The 21040-nt window shown below is 54.0% G+C and overlaps 2 protein-coding genes across 6 annotated transcripts in view; one reads left to right on the plus strand and one right to left on the minus strand.

Annotated features, from left to right (window-relative positions):
* UVSSA (UV stimulated scaffold protein A) overlaps positions 1 to 12380 on the plus strand; it is a 35583-nt gene extending 23203 nt beyond the window's left edge. For 2 of the 5 annotated variants that reach the window (XM_059379149.1, XM_059379158.1), the window contains exons 13-14: positions 1944 to 2118; positions 3302 to 5069. In XM_059379149.1, coding sequence (XP_059235132.1) covers positions 1944 to 2118; positions 3302 to 3395 — 269 coding nt within the window. In that variant the 3' untranslated portion in view covers positions 3396 to 5069. Of the gene's footprint in view, positions 1 to 1943; positions 2119 to 3301; positions 5070 to 6108; positions 7389 to 11378 lie in introns of those variants that run through there. The other 3 variants (XM_059379185.1, XM_059379167.1, XM_059379175.1) reach the window with 3 other exon arrangements.
* Positions 12381 to 17335: 4955 nt separating this feature from the next.
* On the minus strand, positions 17336 to 20815 carry NKX1-1 (NK1 homeobox 1). Its single transcript, XM_059395635.1, has 2 exons — positions 20329 to 20815; positions 17336 to 18207 (listed from the first exon to the last, which is right to left on the minus strand). Exons 1-2 carry the CDS (start codon positions 20813 to 20815, stop codon positions 17336 to 17338), a joined length of 1359 nt encoding a protein of 452 aa, XP_059251618.1.
* Between the last annotated feature and the right edge of the window lie 225 nt (positions 20816 to 21040).

A 21040-nucleotide genomic window follows, 5' to 3' on the forward strand; every position in this document is an offset into this window, starting at 1 on the left:
TGAACCGCAAAAGTGTTCTCAGGACAACTTGGGGAACTTGTCTCAACACAGTATGTGTGTTGATGCCCTGTGCTGGGCACATGCCACAGGTTGGCCACCCTGTGACTCCTGAGGACCCCTGAATAGCAGGGTCACATGGTGTCCCCTAGAAGTGGCTGTCACTCTCTGGGAAGCATGTGGGTATGTTCAGAATGTGGGGGTTACCCATCAGACCTCTGACCCGTCTCGGAGTCTCTGTGGTTTGTCAAGCCTGGGCTAGGGTCTGGAGGTCCTGGCCACCTGGGGCTTTCGCTGTCCCAAGAAAGCCACGTTGTGGAACCTGGAGCCCCCGTGTGTGGGGACAGTGCTGGCCTGCATGTGAGGGTCCCAGCCAGGTGGAGTTTATCGTCATTAGTGGGGTCTTTCCCTTTGACAGATTTGAGATTTCAGGCTGATGCTGTGTCTGAGCCCCCAGGCCGGAGACAGCAGCAGGGAGGGGCCCCTGACCTACTAATCCGTGGGGCGAGGCCTTCCCTGGTGGCTCACACTCAGTAGCAAATTAAGTGCGTATTTTTTGTGTCAACCCTGAAGAGTATCTGGTTCTCCAGGCCTCGGTGACTTGTTAACAACAGGTATCGGGCTGCGGCCGCGGGCCGGCGCTGGCCAGTCAGATGTGAAATAGCATCTCTTTACTAACTACAGTATTGATCCCCGCCTCCCTCGCACGCGCAGCAATTTTCTTTCCCCGGCGCTAACCTTGGTGACAATGCACCAAGCTCCAGGCCCGCCAGCGCACAGGAAGGCCGTGCGGCCCCGGCAGCTATTGATTTTCCTCAAAGGCTTTTAAATTGCTCCTTCATTTTACTGAGATGCTCATTCCATCTCTCCCGGCCGCCGGTATTTTTCCGTGGTGTTTAAACAATTGCTCCATTCACTGGGCCCCTAAACTGTGGCGCCTTCTTATTATGGGAGATAAACTGTTTAGACAGTTTTCCTTAATCTCGGATTAATCGTTCCTGGATCTGAATTGTGCGGCCCTGTACTCCTTCACTTCAAAAAATCAACTTGGGGAGGCTCAGCCATCTGTTTGGGGCGCATGTTCCATGGGGTTCCAGTGGGCATGGTTGTCACCAATGGCATGTGGGGTGCTTGGCACCCTCCTGTGAGCTGGGCTCAGTGGCCCAAGGTCTGGGCACATGAGGGGGGCTGTGCTGTCACCCTCCTGACCAGGATGCGCCTGATATCACAGAGCCCAACCCCACCACCAGACGCAGGCCCGCTCCTACTGGGACCAGAAAGCTGAGGCCAGGATGGGAAGGAGAAGCCAGGGCATGAGTAGGGCCGTGGGGACCCCGGCATGAGACAGTGAAAGCATTCCTTGGTCCTGGCAAATGAGCATGCTGGCCTGGCTGGGGTGCAGCCCCAGGCTGGCGAGGCCAGGCTCTGTGGTACGTGGAACAGCGTCCCCTGCTGCGTTGCCTGACCTGGGCCGTAGCAGGAAGAACAGAACTGCCCTGGTAAACTGACTCCCTCATTGAAGCCCATTGCCAAGTCCTCTTTGGACAAGTGAAAAAGAAAGCTCAGCCTGTCCTGAGCGCTGGGCCCTTGCTCCCCTGCTGCACCCAAACACCAGTCGTCAGATGGGTCTGGCCGCTGTCACTGGGGGCCAGGTGGACCAGTCCTGCTGGAGGCTGGGAAGTAGCCTGCCACTGGCACCCATCTCAGCTACCTTCCTGCCTGGGGGGCTAGTGGGTACACCAGATGAAGCTTCTGGGTCCCCTCCCAGCTCTTTTCTGGCATCTGGTGGCAGAGGGGCCTGTGGGCCCAGGATGGGTGGGCAGCTCTGCCTTGCCGTCCGCCCCTTTTGTTGCTGGCCAGCAGTGGGCCGAGACGGGTCAGGGCTTGGGAGAGAGGCTCTCTGGTCAGTGTCAGGAGTGTCTTGGAATCCTGGGATCTCTTTGCAGATTGGCAGGACCCCGAGTTTATGAGAGATGTGGAGGCTGCCACTGGAGTGGACCTTGGCTCGTCTGGGTCAAGCAGGAGCAGCAAGGGCAAGAGGAGGAAGCATCCTGGCCTCACCGACCTGAAGCGGCGGGCCAACACTGCCCGCGCACGTATTGCCAAGAAGGTGTTTGCCAAGTAAGAGCTACTCGCCCCATGTCTGCCCCCTGCCCCTGGATTTGGGGACCCTAGAGGGGCCTGAAGCTGGTCACCCCGAAGGTGGTGGATGAGCTTCACTGATCAGCCAGCACTCCCTCCTTTTCTGGTGGTGGGGGGCCAGCTGGCCCTGGGGGGCTGTCTTGTGATCGTGCCCGGAGGTGTCTGCGTGGGGACAGCGGGCAGGGGAGGCTGGCCGAGACTGGGGAGATGGGAGACACCACATGGGTCTCTGCTTTAGCAGACCTTGGCCAGTGCTGCCGGGGAGGGGGCTCTGGGACAGGGCATCTCCAGAGCTCAGCTGGACATGCCTGGTGGCTGGGGACTTGGCAGGGCTCAGGCAGGAAGGCTGCCAGCCAGTGCTCTCACTGCCTGCCCACCACCGGGGCTGGCCAGATGAGCACACTCAGGGTGCTCCTGTAGGAAGCCCTGTGAGGCCGTGGGCTCCTTGGTTGGATCTATGCACACGTCATGGGTGCCATCAGGCCATCCTCGTGGGGCGACCTTCTCAAGCAGATGATACCTGGAAGGCATTCTGCTCCATGCGGCGGCTGTAGGAGGCATGTCCATCCTGGCCAGCATCACCACATACTTGGCCTATGCAGGGTTGGACAGGAGGGAGCCCCATGAGCTCATCCTGTTGGAGGACCAAAGGTGACTGAGCCCCGGAGTTGCACCTGGTGGTCACCTGGGCACTTGGGGGCAGCAGGGCATCACTGCTTGGTGACCTCGGAGCCTTCCTCCTGGGCCCAGGGCCCTGCTGAACAGGCAGCAGACACGCTTGATGGCCCATTCGAGTCTTTGCTGGCAGGTCTGCAGTGTTGCCCCACGGCTCTGTCCTGGGGTGCTGTGCATGGGGCCTGCGCCCTCAGTCTGCTCCCCCTCCAGCCTGCTGGGCAGGCTCTGCTGTCAGTCTGTGGTGCAGCCTGGTGCTGGTGAGGTTGGGATCCTGGGGGCTTGGGGCTTGGAGCTCCCATGGGGTTGCTTTAGGCTCCGGACAGGTAAGCTGCAGCCATTTCTGGGCTGTGTTGCCCATCTGCACAGTCTGAGCGGTCTGCATGAAGCAGCCACTGAGGACTAGGGCCTAATCCCAGCCAGACCACACTCAGAGCCCAGAGCCCTGGCCAGGCTTCTCTGATCTCCTCTCGCTCTGCTTTCCCCACAGGGCTGCTGTGCAAAGAGTGGTCACAGTCATGAATCAGATGGACCGGAAGAAGCACGAGAAGTTTGCAAACCAGTTTAACTATGCGCTGAATTAGAGGGCCAGACGTGGTGTGTACAGTCCCCTTGGCTGTCTGCCCCTCTTCCAGCCTCCCGCAGCCAGGGTGCCAGGATGGGAACGCAGACACGGGACTGGGCTAGAACCACAGCCACCATTTGTTGCATGGATTTCTTGAGAGGAAATAGTGTGCATTCTAATCACAGTGCCCCAGAGATACTGACGCTCCCCTGCCCTGAGGAGCCACTGCCATCTGGGTGATATGGGTCTGGCCTGCCTGAGAGCCTGGAGGTGACACAGGCAGCGTGTCCTTGCAGAGCCCCAACTCCACTTCCCAGCCTTCTCCCTGGGCAGTGGTCACTCGGACTCTAGGAAACCTCACACTTTCACATAAACACTGTTTTTAAAACAAGCAGGATCATGAGCCACTTGGCGTCACCGCTCACGTTTCCAGCTCACGGAGCACTTTGGTGATGGTTATGCATCAGAATGCCAGCAACTACCTCACGGTTTTCATGTTTTTAAAAAACAGCCTCATACTCTCACACCCTAGAATTCACCCTTTCAAAGTATACCACTTAGTGGCATGAAGTGCACTGTGTAACCTAGACCAGAACCTCTACACCAGGTTCCAGAACTTTCTGTCACCCCAGAAGAAAGCCTATCCCCATTTGCGGTCACTCCCCTTGTCCTTCTTCTAGCCCCTGGCCCCTCCTGATTTGTTCGTGACACTGTCCTTTCTGGGTGGACGCGTCTTAGCAACATGTGGCTTTTTGTGTCTGCTTTCTCCATTCACTTAGCACAGCGGCTCCAGGGGTCTTGCGTGTTGTGGAATATAGCCCCACGATGACACCTCTGTATCACGGACATTTGGGGAGTTCTCACACCATTTGGCTGTGATGAGTAATGCTTCTGTGAACATGTGTGTCCAAGTTTTGTGTGGACATATATTTTCATTTCTCTTAGGTTTATGCCTAGAAGTGGAACTGCTAGTTCATTTGGCCACTCTGTGTTTACTTGTTGATGAACCGCCAGATTGTTCAAAAGCAGCTACCCTGTTTTACTTTCATTCCTGCCACAGCGCAAGGGGTCCAGTTTCTCTGTGTTCTTGCCAACACATGATGTCTCCTTAATCTTAGCCACCTGGGTGTGAAGTGGTTTTTTTTTTTAAGATTTTATTTGAGAAAAAGAGAGCATGAGAGGGGGGAGGGGCAGAAGTAGGGGGAGAAACAAGTTCCTCGCTGAGCGTGGAGCTCCATGTGGGGCTCAATCCCAGGATTCTGGGAACATGACCTGAGCCCAAAACAGATGCTTAACCAACTGAGACACCCAGGTATCCCTGAAGTGATATCTTGATTTGCATTTTAATTTGTATTTTCCTAATGACTAGTGATGGTAATGATCTTTTCATGTACTTATTGGCCATTTGTGTATTTTTTTGGAGAAATATCTATTCAGATTCTTTATCCATTTTTAATTGCATTGTTTGAGTTGTTAGAATTCTTTATATATTCTAGGGGGCACCTGAGTGGCTCGTCAGTTAAACTTCTCTCTTAGGCTCAGGTCATGATCTCAGGGTGCTGGAAGCCAGTCTCACATTAGGCTCCCTGCTCAGTGTGAGGTTTGCTTCTCCCTCTGCCTCTGCCTTTCCCCCTTCTTGTGCTCACACGCTCGCTCGCTCACTCTCTCTGAAATAAAAAACCTTTTTTTTTTTTTTTAAAGATTTTATTTATTTATTTGACAGAGAGAGAGATCACAGGTCGGCGGAGAGTCAGGCAGAGAGAGAGAAGCAGGCTCCCGCTGAGCAAAGAGCCTGATGCGGGGCTCGATCCCAGGACACTGAGATCATGACCTGAACCGAAGGCAGCGGCCCAATCCACTGAGCCACCCAGGCGCCCCTAAAAAACCTTTTTAAAAAAGAATTCTTTATATATTCTAGACCCTTACATTGTTTGCAAATATTTTCTCCCATTCTCTTCTCACTTTCTTGATGGTGCCCTTTGAAGCACTGAGTTGTTCATTTTGATGACACCCGGTATCTGTTTTTTCTTTTGTTTTGTGTGTTTCTGGTCCAAGATTGCCTGGTCCAAGATCATGATTTACTCCCTATGTTTTCTTCTGAAAGTTTTATAGTTTTAGCTATTTAGGTATTTGATCCATTTTGAGTTAATTTTTGTATATGGTGTGAGATAGGGGTCCACCTTCATTCTTTTGTGTATGGATTCCAGTTGTCCCAGCATCATCTGTTGTAAAATTATTCTTTCCCCCCACTGAAATACCATCACACCTTGCTGATCATCCGCTGGCCATAAACGTAAGAGTTTATTTCAGGAGTCTGCATTCTGTCCCACTGACCTACATATCCTTGTGCCAGTGCTGCCGTGTCTTGGTCATTATAGCTTTGTGATTTTGATTCCTGAAAGTAAGTCCTCCCACTTTGGCTTTTTCAAGATTATTTTGGGTATTCTGGGTCCCTTGCAATTCCAAATGAATTTTAGGATCGGCTTGTTGATTTCTACCAAAAAAGGGCAGCTGAGATTTTGATAGAGATTTTGTTGAATCTAGGGATTACTTTGGAAAGCACAGTCATCTTCATATTAAGTTTTATGATTCATGAACTTGGGATATTCTTATTATTTGACTCTTCTTTAGCTTATTTCAATAGTTTTGTGTAGTTTTCAGTGTACAAGTTTTACACTTATTTTGTTAAACTTATCCCTATGTATTTTATTCTTTTTTTTTTTTTTTTTAAGATTTCATTTATTTATTCGACAGAGAGAGATGACAAGCAGGCAGAGAGGCAGGAAGAGAGAGAGGAGGAAGCAGGCTCCCTGCTGAGCAGAGAGCCCGACGCGGGGCTCGATCCCAGGACCCCGAGATCATGACCCGAGCCGAAGGCAGCAGCCCAACCCACTGAGCCACCCAGGCGCCCTATTTTATTCTTTTTGATGTTATTGTAAATATAATTGATTTTTGTATGTTGGTCTTGTAGCCTGAAACTGTGCTGAGCTCAGTACTAACTCTGTGTGTGTGTGTGTGTGTGTGTGTGTGTGTGTGTGTGTAGATCCCTTGGGATTTTCTCTACGCATAATCATGTCATCTGCAAATAGAATGCTTTCTTTCTGATTTGGATGCCTGTCTTTCTTTTGCCTAATTGCCTTGGTAAATTAAGAACCTCCAGTCCAGTGTCATAGCAGTGGTGAGAGCAGACATCTTCATCTTGTTCCTGGTCTTGGGGAGAAAGCTTTCAGTCTTTCACCATTGAGAATGGTGTAGGCCATGGGTTTTTGTAGGTGCTTTTTGCCAGGATGAGAAAGTTCCCTTCTAATTCTAGTTTGTTGAATGTTTTTGTCTTGAAAGGATGTTGAATTCTATCATATGTCTTTCTGTATCTATTAAAATGATCATGTATTTCTTATCCTTTATTCTTTTGATATGGTATATTACATGAATTGTTTTTCACATGCTGAACTACCCTTGCATTCACGGGATAAATCCCAGTTGGTCATGATATATAATTCTTTGTATATGTTATTGCACCTGGTTTGCTAATATTCTACAATTCCACTGACCTAGTTTGCTAGTATTTTGTTAAGGATTTTTGTGTCTGTGTTCATAAAAGAGATTACCACAGACTTTTCTTCTTATGACGTCTGTCTGGCTTTGGTATCAGAGTAGTATGGGCCTCACAGATTGAGCTGGGAAGTGTTCCTTCCTCTTCTGTTTTTTGGAAGAGTTTGTGAAGGATTTGTATTAATTCTTTAAACATTTGGTGGAATTTACCAGTAAAGTTTTGTCCTGGGCTTTTCCTTGCGAGACTTTTTTAAAAAATTAATTTATTTTCATGGGTGCCTGGGTGGCTCAGTTGGTGAAGCGTCTGCCTTCGGCTCAGGTAATGATCCCAGGATCCTGGGATTGAGTCCCACCTCGGGCTCCCTGCTCGGTGGAGAGTCTGCTTCTCCCTCTGCTCCTATTCCCCCTGCTTGTGCTCTTTTTCTCCTTGACAAATAAATAAAATCTTTTTAAAAATTAATTTATTGTCTTTATTTATTGTAGATCTGTTTAGATTTCCTGTTCTTCCTTGAGTCAGTCTCAGTAGTTTCTATATTTTTAGGAATCTAAAATATCTATTGCATATGGGTTTTTGGTTGTAATTTGTTGACATAGTGTTGTTTACAGTATTCCTTTGTAATTTTTTTTACTTCTGGAAGCTTGCTGGCAGTGTCTCTTCTTTCATTCCTGATTTTAGAAATGTGAGTGTTTTCTCACTTTTTAAATGTTCTTGGCCAGTCTAGCTAATGGCTTATCAATTTTATTGATCTATTTGAAACCCAACTTTTGGTTTTGTTGATTTTTCTCTCTTGTTTTTTATTGTTTGTTAATTTACACTGATCTTTATAATAATAAAAGTTTATAAATTCAAAAAAGTAATAAAAAATAATTGAAAAATTTTGGGTTGCCTTGGGTTTACTCTCTAGTTTCTTTCTTTTTTTTTTAATATTTTATTTATTTATTTGACAGAGCGAGAGAACACAGCAGGGGGAGCAGTAGTAGGAGAAGCAGGCAGGGAGCCCGATGCAGGGCTTGATCCCATGACCCTGGGATCATGACCTGAGCCAACGGCAGACGCTTAATCATCTGAGCTACCCAGACACCCCTCTTTCTAGTTTCTTAAGATAGAAGATTAGCTTCTTGATTTGAGGTGTAGTTACTTTTCCATGTAAGTGTTTATAACTAAGTTTTCGTTTAAGCACCGTTTTAGCTTCATTGCATGAGTTTTGGTATGTTGTGTTTCATCTATATCTCCCAAGTATTTTCTAATTTCTCTTGAATTTCTTTTACATACTGATTATTCAGGAGTTGATTCAATTTCCACATACTTGTTAATTTCCTAAATTTTCTTTTGTCATTTGATTTCTAATTTCATTCCATGTGGCCAAAGAATACATTGTGTATAATTTCAGTCCTTTGAAATTTAAGACTTATTTCATATATGTGCTCTCCTGGAAGAATGTTCTGTGTACACTTGAGACCTGTTGATCTTTAATCCAGTTGTTCTGTCCATTCTTGAAAGTGGGGTGTTGCTGCCTCTGTTATTCTTGATTGTCTGTTTCTCCTTTTCTGTCAGTTTACTTCATGTGCTTTCAGGCTCGATTGATTAAGTCCGTACTCTTCCTGATGGATTGACCCTTTTGTCATGGGGTCTTTTCTGTCTCTGTAACAGCTTTTGTCTTAAACTCTCTTTTGTATGGTGTCCTCACGCCTTGCGGTGTCTGCACACTATATCTTCTTCCATCCTTGTACTTCCATGCAGCTGATCTCTGCCTCCAAGTGTGATATTTAGTTCATTTACCTTTAATGTAATTACTGAGAAGGGAAGATTTATGTCTACCATTTCCCAGTTTTTCTACACATCTTTTTTCTTCTTTTTCCCATTGCTCTGTGTGTGTGTGTGTGTGTGTTGCATGGATGTTCACTGGATTCCCCTGTATCTTTCACTGAGTTTGGGGGTTTTTGGGGAATTTTTCAGTGGTTGCTCTGAAGATTCCAGTGAACAAGTAAATACAATCCAGTATGGCTTCGTATCAGCTTAGTTTGGGGAGGCATACAAAAGCTCTGTTCAAATATAGGTATGTTCTCCACTAGCACCTTTGTGCCATTTTTGCCATACTAATTAAATCTTGATAGATTGTGAGCCTGTCAACATGGTTTTGTGATTACTGCTTTTTGCAGCTCTTTAAAGTCAGATAGAAAAAGAATAGACTTACATTATACTGTCTGCTCTTGGGCTGTGTGGCCGCCTTGACCAGCACTCTCCATTTCTTGTGGATTTGGCTTTTGTCTTTCACTTTGGTCTGCAGGGTGCCCTTCAGTGTTTCTTGAGGGGTAGGTCTGCTGGCAGTGAATTATCCCGATGCTCATTTATCTGGAATGCCTTAACTTGTTCACTTTTGAAGAATAGCTTCACTGGATTTTGATATGTTGTTAATAGTTTTTCTGTTCTAACACTTTGAATGTGTAATCCCACTGCCTTCTGGTGTCCACTGACTAGAAGCCAGTGTTAATAAGCTGGGTTTTTGGAAGGTGCCTTGTACACAGTAAGTTGGATTTTTTTCCTTGCTACTTTCAACATGCGCTTTGTCTTTGACTTTTTTTTTTTTTAAGATTTTATTTATTTATTTGACAGAGATCACAAGTAGGTAGAGAGGCAGGCAGAGAGAGAGAAAAGGGGCTAAGCAGAGAGCCCGATGTGGGGCTTGATCCCAGGACTCCAGGATCATGACTTGAGCCGAAGGCAGAGGCTTTAACCCACTGAGCCACCCAGGCACCCCTGTCTTTGACTTTTGACAGTTTTAAAAATGTGTCTAGTTATGGATCTCTTTGTGTGTGTCTTCCTTAGAATTCATTGAGCTTCTTGGGTGTAGAGGTTGTCAGTCATCAATTTTGGGAGGTTTGGGGACATTATTTCTTCAAAGGTTCTTTCTCCCTCTGTGTATGTGTGGGTGTGTGTGTCCCTCATGTCATTGGACTCCCTTTATGTGTATCAGAGGGCTGGTGGTGTCTCTCTGGTCCCTGAAGCCTTGTTCATTTTTCTTCCTTTTTTCTGTTCCTCAGAATGAACCTAATTGGTTTATCTTCTGGATCACAGATTCTTTCTTTTACTAAGTAAAATCTAATATTTACTTGCTTTAATGATTTTTTTCATTTTTTTGAAAGATTTTATTTATTTACTTGACAGAGATCACAAGTAGGCAGAGAGGCAGGCTGGGGGAGGGTATGGAGAAGCAGGCTCCCTGCTGAGCAGAGAGCCTGTTGTGGGACTCGATCCCAGGACCCTGAGATCATGACCTGAGCTGAAGAAAGAGGCTTAACCAACTGAGCCACCCAGGTGCCCCATGATTTTTTCATTTCAGTTGTACTTTCCAAGTCCAGAATTTTCTGTTTGGTTCTCTTCTGTAATTTCTTTTTACCAATGTTCTCTGTTTGGTGAAACATTATCTCATATTTTAATCCTTTAGACATGGCTTCCTTTTCTTCTTTGAAAATATTTATAAGAATTGGTTTACAGTGTTGGTCTAATAAGTTCAACATCTGGCCTTATTCAGGGACCATTTCCATTGACTGCTCTGCTCCTTATGTATGGGCCGTAGTTACCTGTTTCCTTGTGTGTCTTAATTTTTTTGTTGAAATTAGACATTTTAGATAACATAACGTGGCAACTCTGGAAATCAGATCCCTCACCCCACAACTTCTTGTTGCTGTTTATTTAGCATCTTTTCTGGACTAATTATGTAAAAATTTGTATTCTTTGTCATGCTTGGCCACTGAAGTAACTGGTCAGCTTAGTGATCACTAATGATCAGAGACTTCCTTAAATGCTTCGATCCAAGAAGTGTTGTGGTCTTGGCAGAAAGCCACGTGTGTGTGTCGGGCACACCTTGAACACTCAGCCAGGCAGTTGCCGACTCCGTTTTAGCTCACACTTCCTGCTTGTTCAGGGCTTCAAGATCAACCAGTGGTTAAGAGCTAAGTACTCTTCAAGTCTTCTGAGATTTTTCACCAGTGTCCCTGGCCAATCGGATGTCGCCATTACAGGCCACTACATTGTTCAACAGTAGCCCTGATTATTCTCTGCAGACCCACACTGAGCCAGTTGAGTCAGGCCAGGAAAAAGACGAGTCTGATGAGTGGATTTTTTCCAGGTAGTAGCCAGACAAGTCCAGGAGTGACAGGTGGAGTTGAGAGGAGTAAGGGTGGGGTTTTGGGGTGCCCTAGACCCCGTCTTCCCCTCCCAGAGGCTGCTACGGCTCTGAGGCTGCTGGGTGTGGAGGCCACTGCATAGCTGGAGAGAGGGTGTGGGCATAACCAACTGAAAATGCCACAGGGTTTGCCTTCCCACCAAGACTGAGCCATTTTTCTAGGATGAACCCTCCTTGGATTGTTATGGGTCTTTGGTTAATTTCCAGAGTTTTTTTTTTTTTTTTTTAAATTTCCAGAGTTTTGAAAAAGTTTATTTTTTCAGTTTTTCCCCGGGTTCTGTGGCATTTCGAGCTGTCCCGAGTGCTGGGCAGGAAGGCCCTTCCCTGCCCTATACTGTACTGCGCCGTCCTGCCACAGGTGTGCTTGGACACGCCCGTCTTCACGCATAGGGCTGAGGCCCTGGGACTTCAGCTTGCTTTCCCAGAAGTGACCTTGCAAGAGCACTGACTTTGGAATCCTCCCTTCCTCGGCGTGGTGGCAAGCATCGTGATCTTTACCAAGCCCCATGGAAGACTGGCATCTCGGGGCTATTATTCACTTGTCTTTTAAGAGTCAACTGTTGAGCATTTTTTCGTATGGTAAAGCGCTCTTCCTGGCTCCTTTTCTGTGAATTGTATGTCCATATCCTTTGGTCATTTTCCTGTTGGCTTATTAGCTTACATAAGTTGTAGGAGCTCTTTGTTCATTAAGAAAATGCGCTCTGGAGGCACCTGAGTGGCTCAGTGGGTTAAGTCTCTGCCTTCAGCTCAGGTTATGATCCCAGGTTCCTGGGATTGAGCCCCTCATCGGGCTCTCTGCTCGGCAGGGAGCCTGCTTCCCGCTCCCCCTCTGCCTGCCTCTCTGCCTACTTGTGATATCTATCTCTGTGTGTCAAATAAATAAATGAAATCTTTTTAAAAAATGAGCTCTGTGTGACAAGTTGCAAATATTTCCCATCTGCTGACTTTGCTAATATTTTGCCATGTGGAAGTTCGTGTATCTGTGTCCCTTCCCCCCTCAAAGATTCTATTAAAAACTTTTTTGGGGGGCACCTGGGTGACTCAATGGGTTAAGCCTCTGCCTTTGGCTCAGGTCATGATCTTAGGGTCCTGGTATCAAGCCCTGCATCAGGCTCTCTGCTCAGCAGGAGGTCTGCTTCTCCCTCCCCCCCTGCCTCCATCTCTGCCTACTTGTGATCTCTCTCTCTCTCTGTCAAATAAATAAATAAATAAAATCTTTAAAATTTATTTTTTAAAAATCAAGTAAAAATTTTTTTCTGTGTTTCCTCTGGTACTTCTATGTGTTTCATTTCCACATTTAAATCACTGATTTGTTTATCACTTACTCTTATTTAAAACGTGACCAGGAAATCCAGTTTTCTATTTCAGACAGCTGCTCAGCTGTGTCATCCACTTCATGATGAATCCATGTTTCTTGAGCTGATGTGGAGCCTTGCTGTCTCATGTGGTACCCGCAGACAGCGGTTCTGCGCAGGAGCTTTCTCTCCCCCCCCCCCATCAACTTGCCTCTGTGTGTGTTACCACACTGTTGAGGTTACTATAGCTTTGTGCTATGTTTTCATGTCAGAGGCTTCTTTCTGTTCACTTTGAGGCAACAAGAGGTGTGGTGGAAGAGGACGTTTTGTGAAACTTAACAGCACGGGACACAGGTGGAGCATGCGGGAGGGGCCCTGCTGTCCCCATCCAGAGTAGACTATAGGAGGGAGGAAAGGCAGGGCACAGGGAGCATCACTGCAGAGTCGTGGCCTCAGCACTGGGGTTGGACGGACCATTACAGAAACAGGGTGTCACAGAATTAGTGGACTCCAACACAGGATTTATGTGTGCTTCTGTCATGAAAAGCCCTAAGGTGGGGTGCCCCAACCTGGTGACACCACGGTGCCACTGGGGCATTTTGCTTGCTGGCATCAGTGCATAGGGCCTCCATCCCTAAGGCTACCTCTTGGCCCAAGTTGGCTGCTGGGGCTCCAGCCTTCCCAGGGTATGGGGACAGAAGGAGCAGAGGGGGTGTACCTCTGTTTCCTGTGGAGAACCTTTTCAGGTGCCCTGCTGCTTCTGCCAGTCTTAGTCACCTGGCAGTGTCCAGCTGCCCAGCAAGCAGAAAACACAGTCCTTTATGCAGGGGATAGGCATCCAGCTACCAGCAACTCCTGTGTCCAGGCAAGAGGGTGAAGAGATCAGCCATCAGCTGGCTGCTCTGAAAGGGCCATCACACAGGATGGAGTGGGACGTGGCATCCTGGAGTTGTCACCTGCCTGTGGGGGATGGAGCCCTGGGATGGAAGAGAACCTCCTTTCCCCATGGACCTGTATGCAACAGTGTCTACATGTGACAGTCCCTACAGACTACAGACCTCTGTGAATGACCTATTTGGCCTCCTCTTCCTCCCCAGTTGTTACCACCTGCTGTCCTGGGTGCCCCTGGCTCTATGTCCAGACTTATCCTCCCCATAGAAATGTCACCCCCTTCAGGAAGCTTCACCCCTTCCCCTGATTAGCCTAGGAAGGTCCCTCTGAGTTGAGTGACACTCCAGAGCCATATGAATCTCAAGTGGCCCAGGGCAGAGACCTGGGGACGCCACAATGGGTCCTGGGTACCACTTTGGGGGTTTGTGGATATCACTGATAAGTCTGGCTTGCTGGAAGCAGGGAGCGAGCAGTCAGAAGTGACTCCGCAGGTAAGGGAGGAGGAGCGTGAGGGCAGAGGCAGTGACTGGCCCAGCAGAGGATTATGGGACTGAAGAGGCAGCCACAGAAGCACCCTCTGTTGCCTCGTTGGGGAGGGGACCACGTGGATGAGGGCAAGAGCTGGGCAAGTGCTGGCAGGAAAGCGAGGACAGAAGCAAGTCCTGGAGATGGGGAGTGAGAGTCTGGGGGCCACACTCCCCAACAGTGGCCGAGCTGAGCTCATCTCTATGGGACTGCAGGTGGGGCCTGAGGGGTCTGCTGAGCCCAGGGTCCAGCGGGGGCGGCAGATCAGAGGAATAGCAGCCAGTTCTAGCCAGGCAGCAGGGTGGGGGTCATGGGGGCTCAAGTGGAGAAGCTGGTGAAGAGGCCAATGTAGACAGTGAGTGTACACAGCTCTTGAGGTAACTCTGGTTTGGAAGGGGGCAGCTGGGCTACCAAGGGTGGAGCAGAAGGAGGGTGTGGACATGTGGCCCAGTGGGGAAGAGTGGGTGAGGAGGGAGGGCACACTGGGAATAGGCAGGTGGCCTGAGCAGGCCGTAGGAGGGGCGGTGGGGGGCCATGGAGAGAAGAACGTGGACATGGTGGGGCAGCGGGCTGCTGGCTAGGTGAGTGCCCTCTCCAGGGTGAGGCCCAGCTGCCGGGGAGGAGAGGCAGAGCTGGTCTAGGCAGGAGAGCGGGCAAAACTTTGAAGGTGGCAGGTCAGCTAGCAGCCCCCATACCTATTCTTCCCTCCTTAAAAGGGGGAAGTCACCACCAGCTTTAAAAACTACATTTCCCAGCCTCCCTGTGTGAGGAGTGGTCATGTGACCAAGCTCAGACCAATGTTATGAGCAGCTGTTTTACATGGGCTTCTGGGAAAGCACCTTATAAGGAAGAGGGGTGTAACCCCTTCTCTCCTCTCCTTCCTATCTGCTGCCTGGAATGGGGATGTGATGGTCAGAGCGTTGCCCTTCATCTGGGTCCCTGAGGATGAGCTCCCAGCCCAGGAATGCTGTAGCACACAGTGGGATGGAAGAGGATTTCCAAGAACTCTGTGTAGGTGTCATCGTTGCCTGGGCTGCCAGTGGCCAGATTTCCATCACGTAAGAAAAAAATGAATAATCTCTCAACTTGTGTTCATTTGGATATTCTCTTTCATGCAGCCAAAACCAATCCTAATAGCAATGCACCAGAGTGCCAGCCATGGGCTGGCTGAGTGGTGTGGGCAGTGGCCTCATGGGGGAGAGAGCTCTGCCTCTGTCTGGGCTCAGCAGTGCCCAGGCAGGAGACAGCGCGGCCTTCGGACACGCCTGGATTTGTCCAGGTGCACACCTGCAGGGCCTGTGCCTTGCTTGACAGGAAGCAGAGATGAAAGGGGAGTAATCTGGGATGCGGGTGGATGCTGACACAGCCAGGACTGGTCCTAAGAGCTTGAGGAGGGACCATCCCAGAGTGCACCCAGATCTCGAAGCTGAGACAGCCCTTCGTAGCACTAACACCAAAGTGGGACCCCTATGGTGGGGGGACAGCAACGAGGGGCTAGGAAAACCACCATTCACCTCCGCCTCTAGCTCAAGTTGGGGATGCCGGCTCACGGAGGCCTGAGCACCGTGGGCCGCGGGGCGGACTCGCAGGGTGACTGTACCTGTCCTACCACCTCTTCTCCCTCCAGGGCTATGATGGAGCAGGCCCCACTGAGCTCAAGCAAGGGGGACTTTGGGAAAACCCCTGCACCTTTGCTGTTGTCCTCCCTGCGCCCAGGAGGTGGAGGCTATGGCTTCTTGCTTGGCAGCCCTCAAGCCCAGCCAGGCTAAGTGCACAATAATGTTGATTTGAGTTTAGGCCAAGATCCATTTGGAACTTTCTGGAGCTCTGGGTCTCCTCTGTCAGCTGCCTGTACCCTGGGTGCACAGGCCTCAGTGGTGAGACAAGGGGTGTCCCCACCCCCTCCACCCTCTGCTGTTGGATTGCACAGACACATCGGGTCTGCTGAGCTCTGCCAGCTGGAGAGCCCTGCTCTTGGGCAGACAAGGCAGCACGGTTACTTAGAAAATTTCCTGCTGCCAGTGCTGAGCAGGTGGAGCGCAGAGAAGGGGTGGCAGGTGTGTTGGGGGGGGGGGGGATTCTGAAGCAGAGCAACAGCCTTCAGGAGGCCAGCCCCAGTGGTGGGCAAGGTGGTCCCAGCCGCCTCTACCCCCAGCCCCACCGGCTGGGGACTGCCCCTCGGTGGTCCTTTACCCACTAGTGATGGTGAAGCCAAGGGGGTCGCTCTCTCTGCTGCTGCTCCGGCAGGTGTGGGAGTCGCTGCCACCCACCCTTGCCGCGCCCTCTCGCTCCCCAACTCAGCCTCCGCTCTCCCCGAAGTGGATGCAGCTGGGTGCGAAGTGGGGCGGCTACCAGGCGCGGGAGCAAGTTCTGAGAGCTCCGCGGCTCCTCCCGCGGAGGGGACGCCGCCTAGAGAAGACACATCCCCGAGCGCAGCCAGCTCCCTCTGCCGCGCAGGCCTCGGCGCGGAGCAGTCACCGCGCCCCGGCACCCTGCTGCCCCTCCCGAGTTCTTCTCAAGTCCCGGCGGTGCTGCCCGAGGGACCCCTCCTCACCGCGCCCCAGTGCCTGCATCCCCGCAGCTTTGGCTCTCGCGGCGGGCAGCCGCCAGCTCAGGCGCCGCCACATCTCCCTTCCCCGCATCCCCAGGGCTCCAGGAACCGTGTGCGGCCCGCACCCAGAACGGGACCCGCAGGTCGATGCGCCGGCCTGGAGCGCTACCTGCTGCCGGGCTTGCGGTCCAGCTCGGGAGACCTTGGGCAAGTCGCTCGAGCTTGGGGAGCCCCACCTTCCCTCCCCTGGGAAGCCACAGGAGCTGGTTGGTCCCTGCTGGGCCTGGGGGTGCAAGTGCCCGTCCCGGCCGGGCCTGCGGTAGGTGCCCAGAAGACAGTGTTGCTCCAGACCAGACCCTGCGCCCGGCTCCGTCCCGCGAGGCGTCCACCACCCCGAAGAGCCCCCTAAGGCTACACAGAGGAGGAAGGGGATGTCCCTGAAGCCATGGGCCCCAGGGTAGGGGGAAGGAAGACGCGGGGACCAGGGCCTCTCAGAGGACAAACTTAGTCACCCAACCCGAAGCCTGTGTCTGTGTGTGTGTTCCTGTGTGTTTGTGTCTGTGTCCCTGTGTGTGTTTGTGCGTCCCTGTGTGTCCCTGTGTGTATGTCTGTGTGTGGGGAGGGGGGCGGCGCCAAGGGAGGGCAGAGTTTGGCCAGGGAACACCGGGGCCTGAACGCAGTGCCTGGTCCAACGGCCCGAGGCACCTCCGACGCGACGAAGTTCCCACGGACGCGCGCGGGCAGGTGGGAGCCTGAGGAACGCGGTGCAGCCTCCTGCGGTTTATTGATTGAGCGAAGTTCAGCAAAGTGCTTCCGAGCGGGCCGAGCCCGGCCCCGACGCGTACAGTCCATAATAAACGTAAAACTCTTCTGTAGCAGCCGGCTGTGTACCGAGTCCACGACTGCGGCCGTACAAGCCCGTTGGCGGGCGCCCGTGGGTCCCTGTCCGCGGCCGCGCTCAGAGGTGCGGCGCGTAGAAGGCGGGCGCGCCGTAGGTCTGCGAGCCCAGCACGAAGGGCGACAGCACCGCCGGGCTCGACAGGAAGGGCAGCTGCGCGGCGCACACCAGGCCGCCGGGGCCGTGCGCCGGGTACCCGGCGGGGCCATGCATGGCGAGCGGCGCGCCCATGGGCGGCGACGGGCTGAGCGGGCTGAGGCCGCCGGGAAGCCCCGCTCCGGGCCCCGCGCCCGGCCCTGCCGCCCCGCCGCCGCCGGTTGGCGCGCTCGTGTCGGCGCCAGGGTTCTGCTTCTTCCACTTGGTGCGGCGGTTCTGGAACCAGATCTTCACCTGCGTCTCGGTGAGGCTTAGCGACAGCGCCAGGTTGAGGCGCTCGCACACCGACAGGTAGCGCGTCGCCTTGAACTTGTTCTCCAGAGCCACGAGCTGCTCGTAGGTGAAGGCGGTGCGCGCGCGCCGCGGCTTCCCGGACTTGGAGTCCGAGCCCGTGCGCTTCCGCTTTGGCTTCGTCGCCGCGGCCGCGCCCTGCGGGGTCGTGCCCGCGCTCCCCGGCGCTGCCGCCGAGGCCCCAGGTGGGACAGGGGCTCCGGGCGAGTTCCCGCGGGGGCCGGGCGCTGCAGCCTCGTCCACCGCGCCGGGGGGCGCCTCCGTCTCGGCCGCGCCCGGGCAGCCCGACCCGCGGGCCGCGAGGCCGCCGCCGCCTCCCCGCGCCTCCTCCGCGCCGCGCGCAGTCCCCGCGTCGGGCGCCTCGTCGTCGTCGTCGTCGTCGTCGGGCGCCTCGTCCCCGCTGTCCGCGCTCGGGCTGCGGCCGCCGCCGCCGCTGCTGTAGCCGCTGGCCTCGGCCTCGTCCGCCTTGCAGGGGTCGCCGGCGTCTGCGGGCGGGCGGGCGGAGAGGATAGGACAGTTAGGACGCGGCGCCCTCCCTTCCGCGCGCTCGTCCCCTCGGGCTGTCCCGACTCGGGAAAGGTTCCCTCCTCCAGGGTCGTAGTTTCTCTGTCTTAATGCCCTCCTCCTCTTTTTCTGCCCTGCGCTTTCGTTCTCCTTCCCTTTTCCCTCGGCGCCCGCCCGCCCGCCCGCGTCTGCTCTCCATCCCTGGCTCGTTCCCTCCTCTCGATGCTTCCCTTCGCGGCGTCTGCCCGAGCTGGGCCGGCCGGTGCCGCGCGCGGGGTTCACGGCGGAGTGAAAGCTCCGATCGATCCGCGGGGCAGATACAAACTTAATTAAACTCATTTTGTGTAATGTACAAACTAGTTAACGGCCATTTAATTTATTTCGGCGTATATTACCCTCCAATTACAGAAAGGCGTGGGCCAGCCAATTACCGGGCATTGCAGAGCCAGCGGGCCAGAAGCCAGGGGTGGGACTGGAGCTGCCTGCCGGGAGGGGACTTTTGGGGACCAACCAAACCCGGCCTCCCTGGCCCCACTTCCACCTCAAGCCGCGGCCCCTCCGCCCTTCCGCTGAAAGCCCGCAGGCCTGGGTCCTGACCAGAAGGTCCTGGCCCCGCGGTGGGTCCCGAACAGAGCTAACTTGCGGGGGTGGGGGGGATCCGCGTCCCCACTAGGCCCAGTCTGAGGGGCAGCCCCGATCCTCCAAGCAGAGGCCCCTGAAAGGCTGCATTTCCAGTGTGGAAAATTTGGAAGACAGAGTCTGTCCTAGGGAGGGCCTGGGAGGCCATCTCTGCAGACCGCACCCCACAGGTGGTGGTGGTTCCTGGGCACGTGGTGGTCACGCAGCAACCCAGTCAGGCACCAAGACCCCGCTGTTGTGTCAGGTTGGCATAAAAAACCCAGGCAATAAATGTGGAATCGTGGGCCAGCAGCCTTCCCCAGGGCAACCGCAGAGCTTGCATGGGAATCAGCAGGGCAGGTGTGTGGGGGTGGGGGGCACCCACACCCCCTAGCAGGAGCAGGCTGTCCCCTAGGGGATCCTGAGAGCACCTGGCCATCTAGCTTTGCCTTGTTGGAGGTAGTCGTTGGAGGAAGACAGCCTGACCAGGCTACCCCTGGAACCAAGAGACGGCCTTCCGCTGGGATGGGCTCCCCATGCGGGTGGAGGCTCTGGGTGGAGGCTCCCAGAACCCTGGCTAGGCCAATAGCCTGATAGGTTCCCCTCCAGCCAAGCTGGGTTTGCTCCTCCTTCATCTCCACCCCACATGGAACCCACCAGCCCATGTACCGGGAGGGCCCTATGCCCCAAGGCTGCGACCCCAGCCCTGTCCACCCCGCACTCCCGTCCCTGCTCAGCGGAGGGCCTGGGAAGTTGGAGGGAGGAAGGGCCGGAGGAGGGGGCACCAAAAGCAATCAGGAGCCGGTCGAATGCAATTCTCGATCAATAGCGGCCCCTAATAAGTGTAATAGGTTTTAATCGAGTAATTATCCGAATTTTGACCCTATAATTTAGATGTTCGGGGGGAGTTTGCAAGGTGCTTGAAAGAGATATGCATGCTGCCGTAATGGGATATCGACCCGGCCGGGGGCGCGGGCCGCCCCATTACCGGCCGCTTTCCGCCGCTAAGCACATTTCCCCTTAACTGTAATCGAAGGGATTTAATTGTTTTTCCAGAGATAACCAGCGTTTTGTCACAATTAGTCTGATTTGTCCAAAAAAAAAAAAAAAAAGAGAGAGAGAGAGAGAGAAGGAGAAGGAGGAAATGAGGAGGGAGGCCTCCGGCGGCCGCGGTGGGGGCGGGGAGGTCACGAGCCCTCCGCCTCGCAGGTCCCCTCCTCCTCTGGCACCAACTACCTTCCAAGGCCGGCCCTGCAGCCCCGCAGCCCTGGGACCGGCCCGGCGGAGCCATCCCGGGAGGCGCCGGGCGGCCCCGGCCCCGGAGTCCGGGTCGGACGGAGCCCCGCGCGCTGCGAACTTTGCACTGAGCCTTGGCACACGGCTGGCCCGGCTGGCCCGGCTGATCGAGGGGCCCGGGAGCGTAAACGTAGAGATGCGGCCCGTCCCCCAGCTCCCGCTACCAGAGCGGGCCGCGTCCTACTCACGCGGCGGCTCAGCTCCGGTGGCGGCTCCAGCTCCTCCCGCGGCGGCGAGGGCGCGGCGCTCCAGCTCCTCCGCGCGCGGCGGGCGTCCCGGGGCGGCAGGGACCGGGGCGCATGGGGCCGGAGCGCACGGGGCCGAGGCGCACGGGGCGCATGCGGAGGGCGCCACCGGGCCCAGAAGCACACAGCGGCGTCTTCTGCTGTTAAACTTGTGGGGGTCCAGAATGTCCAGCACCGAGAAGGAGGTGGGGCGCGGTGGCGGGCCAGGGCGAACCGCCCCGGGCCCTTCGGGCGCCGCGGGCACCGTGTCGCTGGCGGCGAGCGGCGGGGGTCCGGCCCGGGGAAAGGCGGGCAGCTCGGCGCGCCCGTCCATGGCGTCCCGGGCGGTGGCAGCGGCGGGAGTGGGCGGTGCGGGCCCCGGGCCGGGCCCGGGCGGCGGCGGCGGCAGCGCCGGGCCGTCCCCGGGAGCCGCCGGGCCGCTCGCGCTCATGCCGGCCTCCCGCCGCTCCGGCCGCTCGGGCCCCGCCGGCTACTGGGCTCCCATCCCCGGCGGCCCTGGCGCCGCCGCACGATCTCGCGCCGGCGGCCGCGGCTCGCCTGGCTCTCGGCACCGTGCCCCGCACTCCGCCACTGCTGCCCGGCGCTGCCTCCGCCGCCGCCTCAGGCGCCCGCCGCGCCCGGCCCGCGCATTTATGGCGGCCCCGCCGGCGGCGCC

This window comes from Mustela nigripes, chromosome 1 (assembly GCF_022355385.1).
Source record: "Mustela nigripes isolate SB6536 chromosome 1, MUSNIG.SB6536, whole genome shotgun sequence".
Lineage (NCBI taxonomy): Eukaryota > Metazoa > Chordata > Mammalia > Carnivora > Mustelidae > Mustela > Mustela nigripes.

Bases quoted from the DNA above. Each gene is read 5' to 3' on its own strand.
- NKX1-1 (XM_059395635.1), bottom strand. From the start codon at position 20,815: ATGAGCGCGAGCGGCCCGGCGGCTCCCGGGGACGGCCCGGCGCTGCCG. The intron at 18,208-20,328 runs GTGAGTAGGACG...GCCCGCCCGCAG, and splicing joins CACCGGAGCTGAGCCGCCGC to ACGCCGGCGACCCCTGCAAG.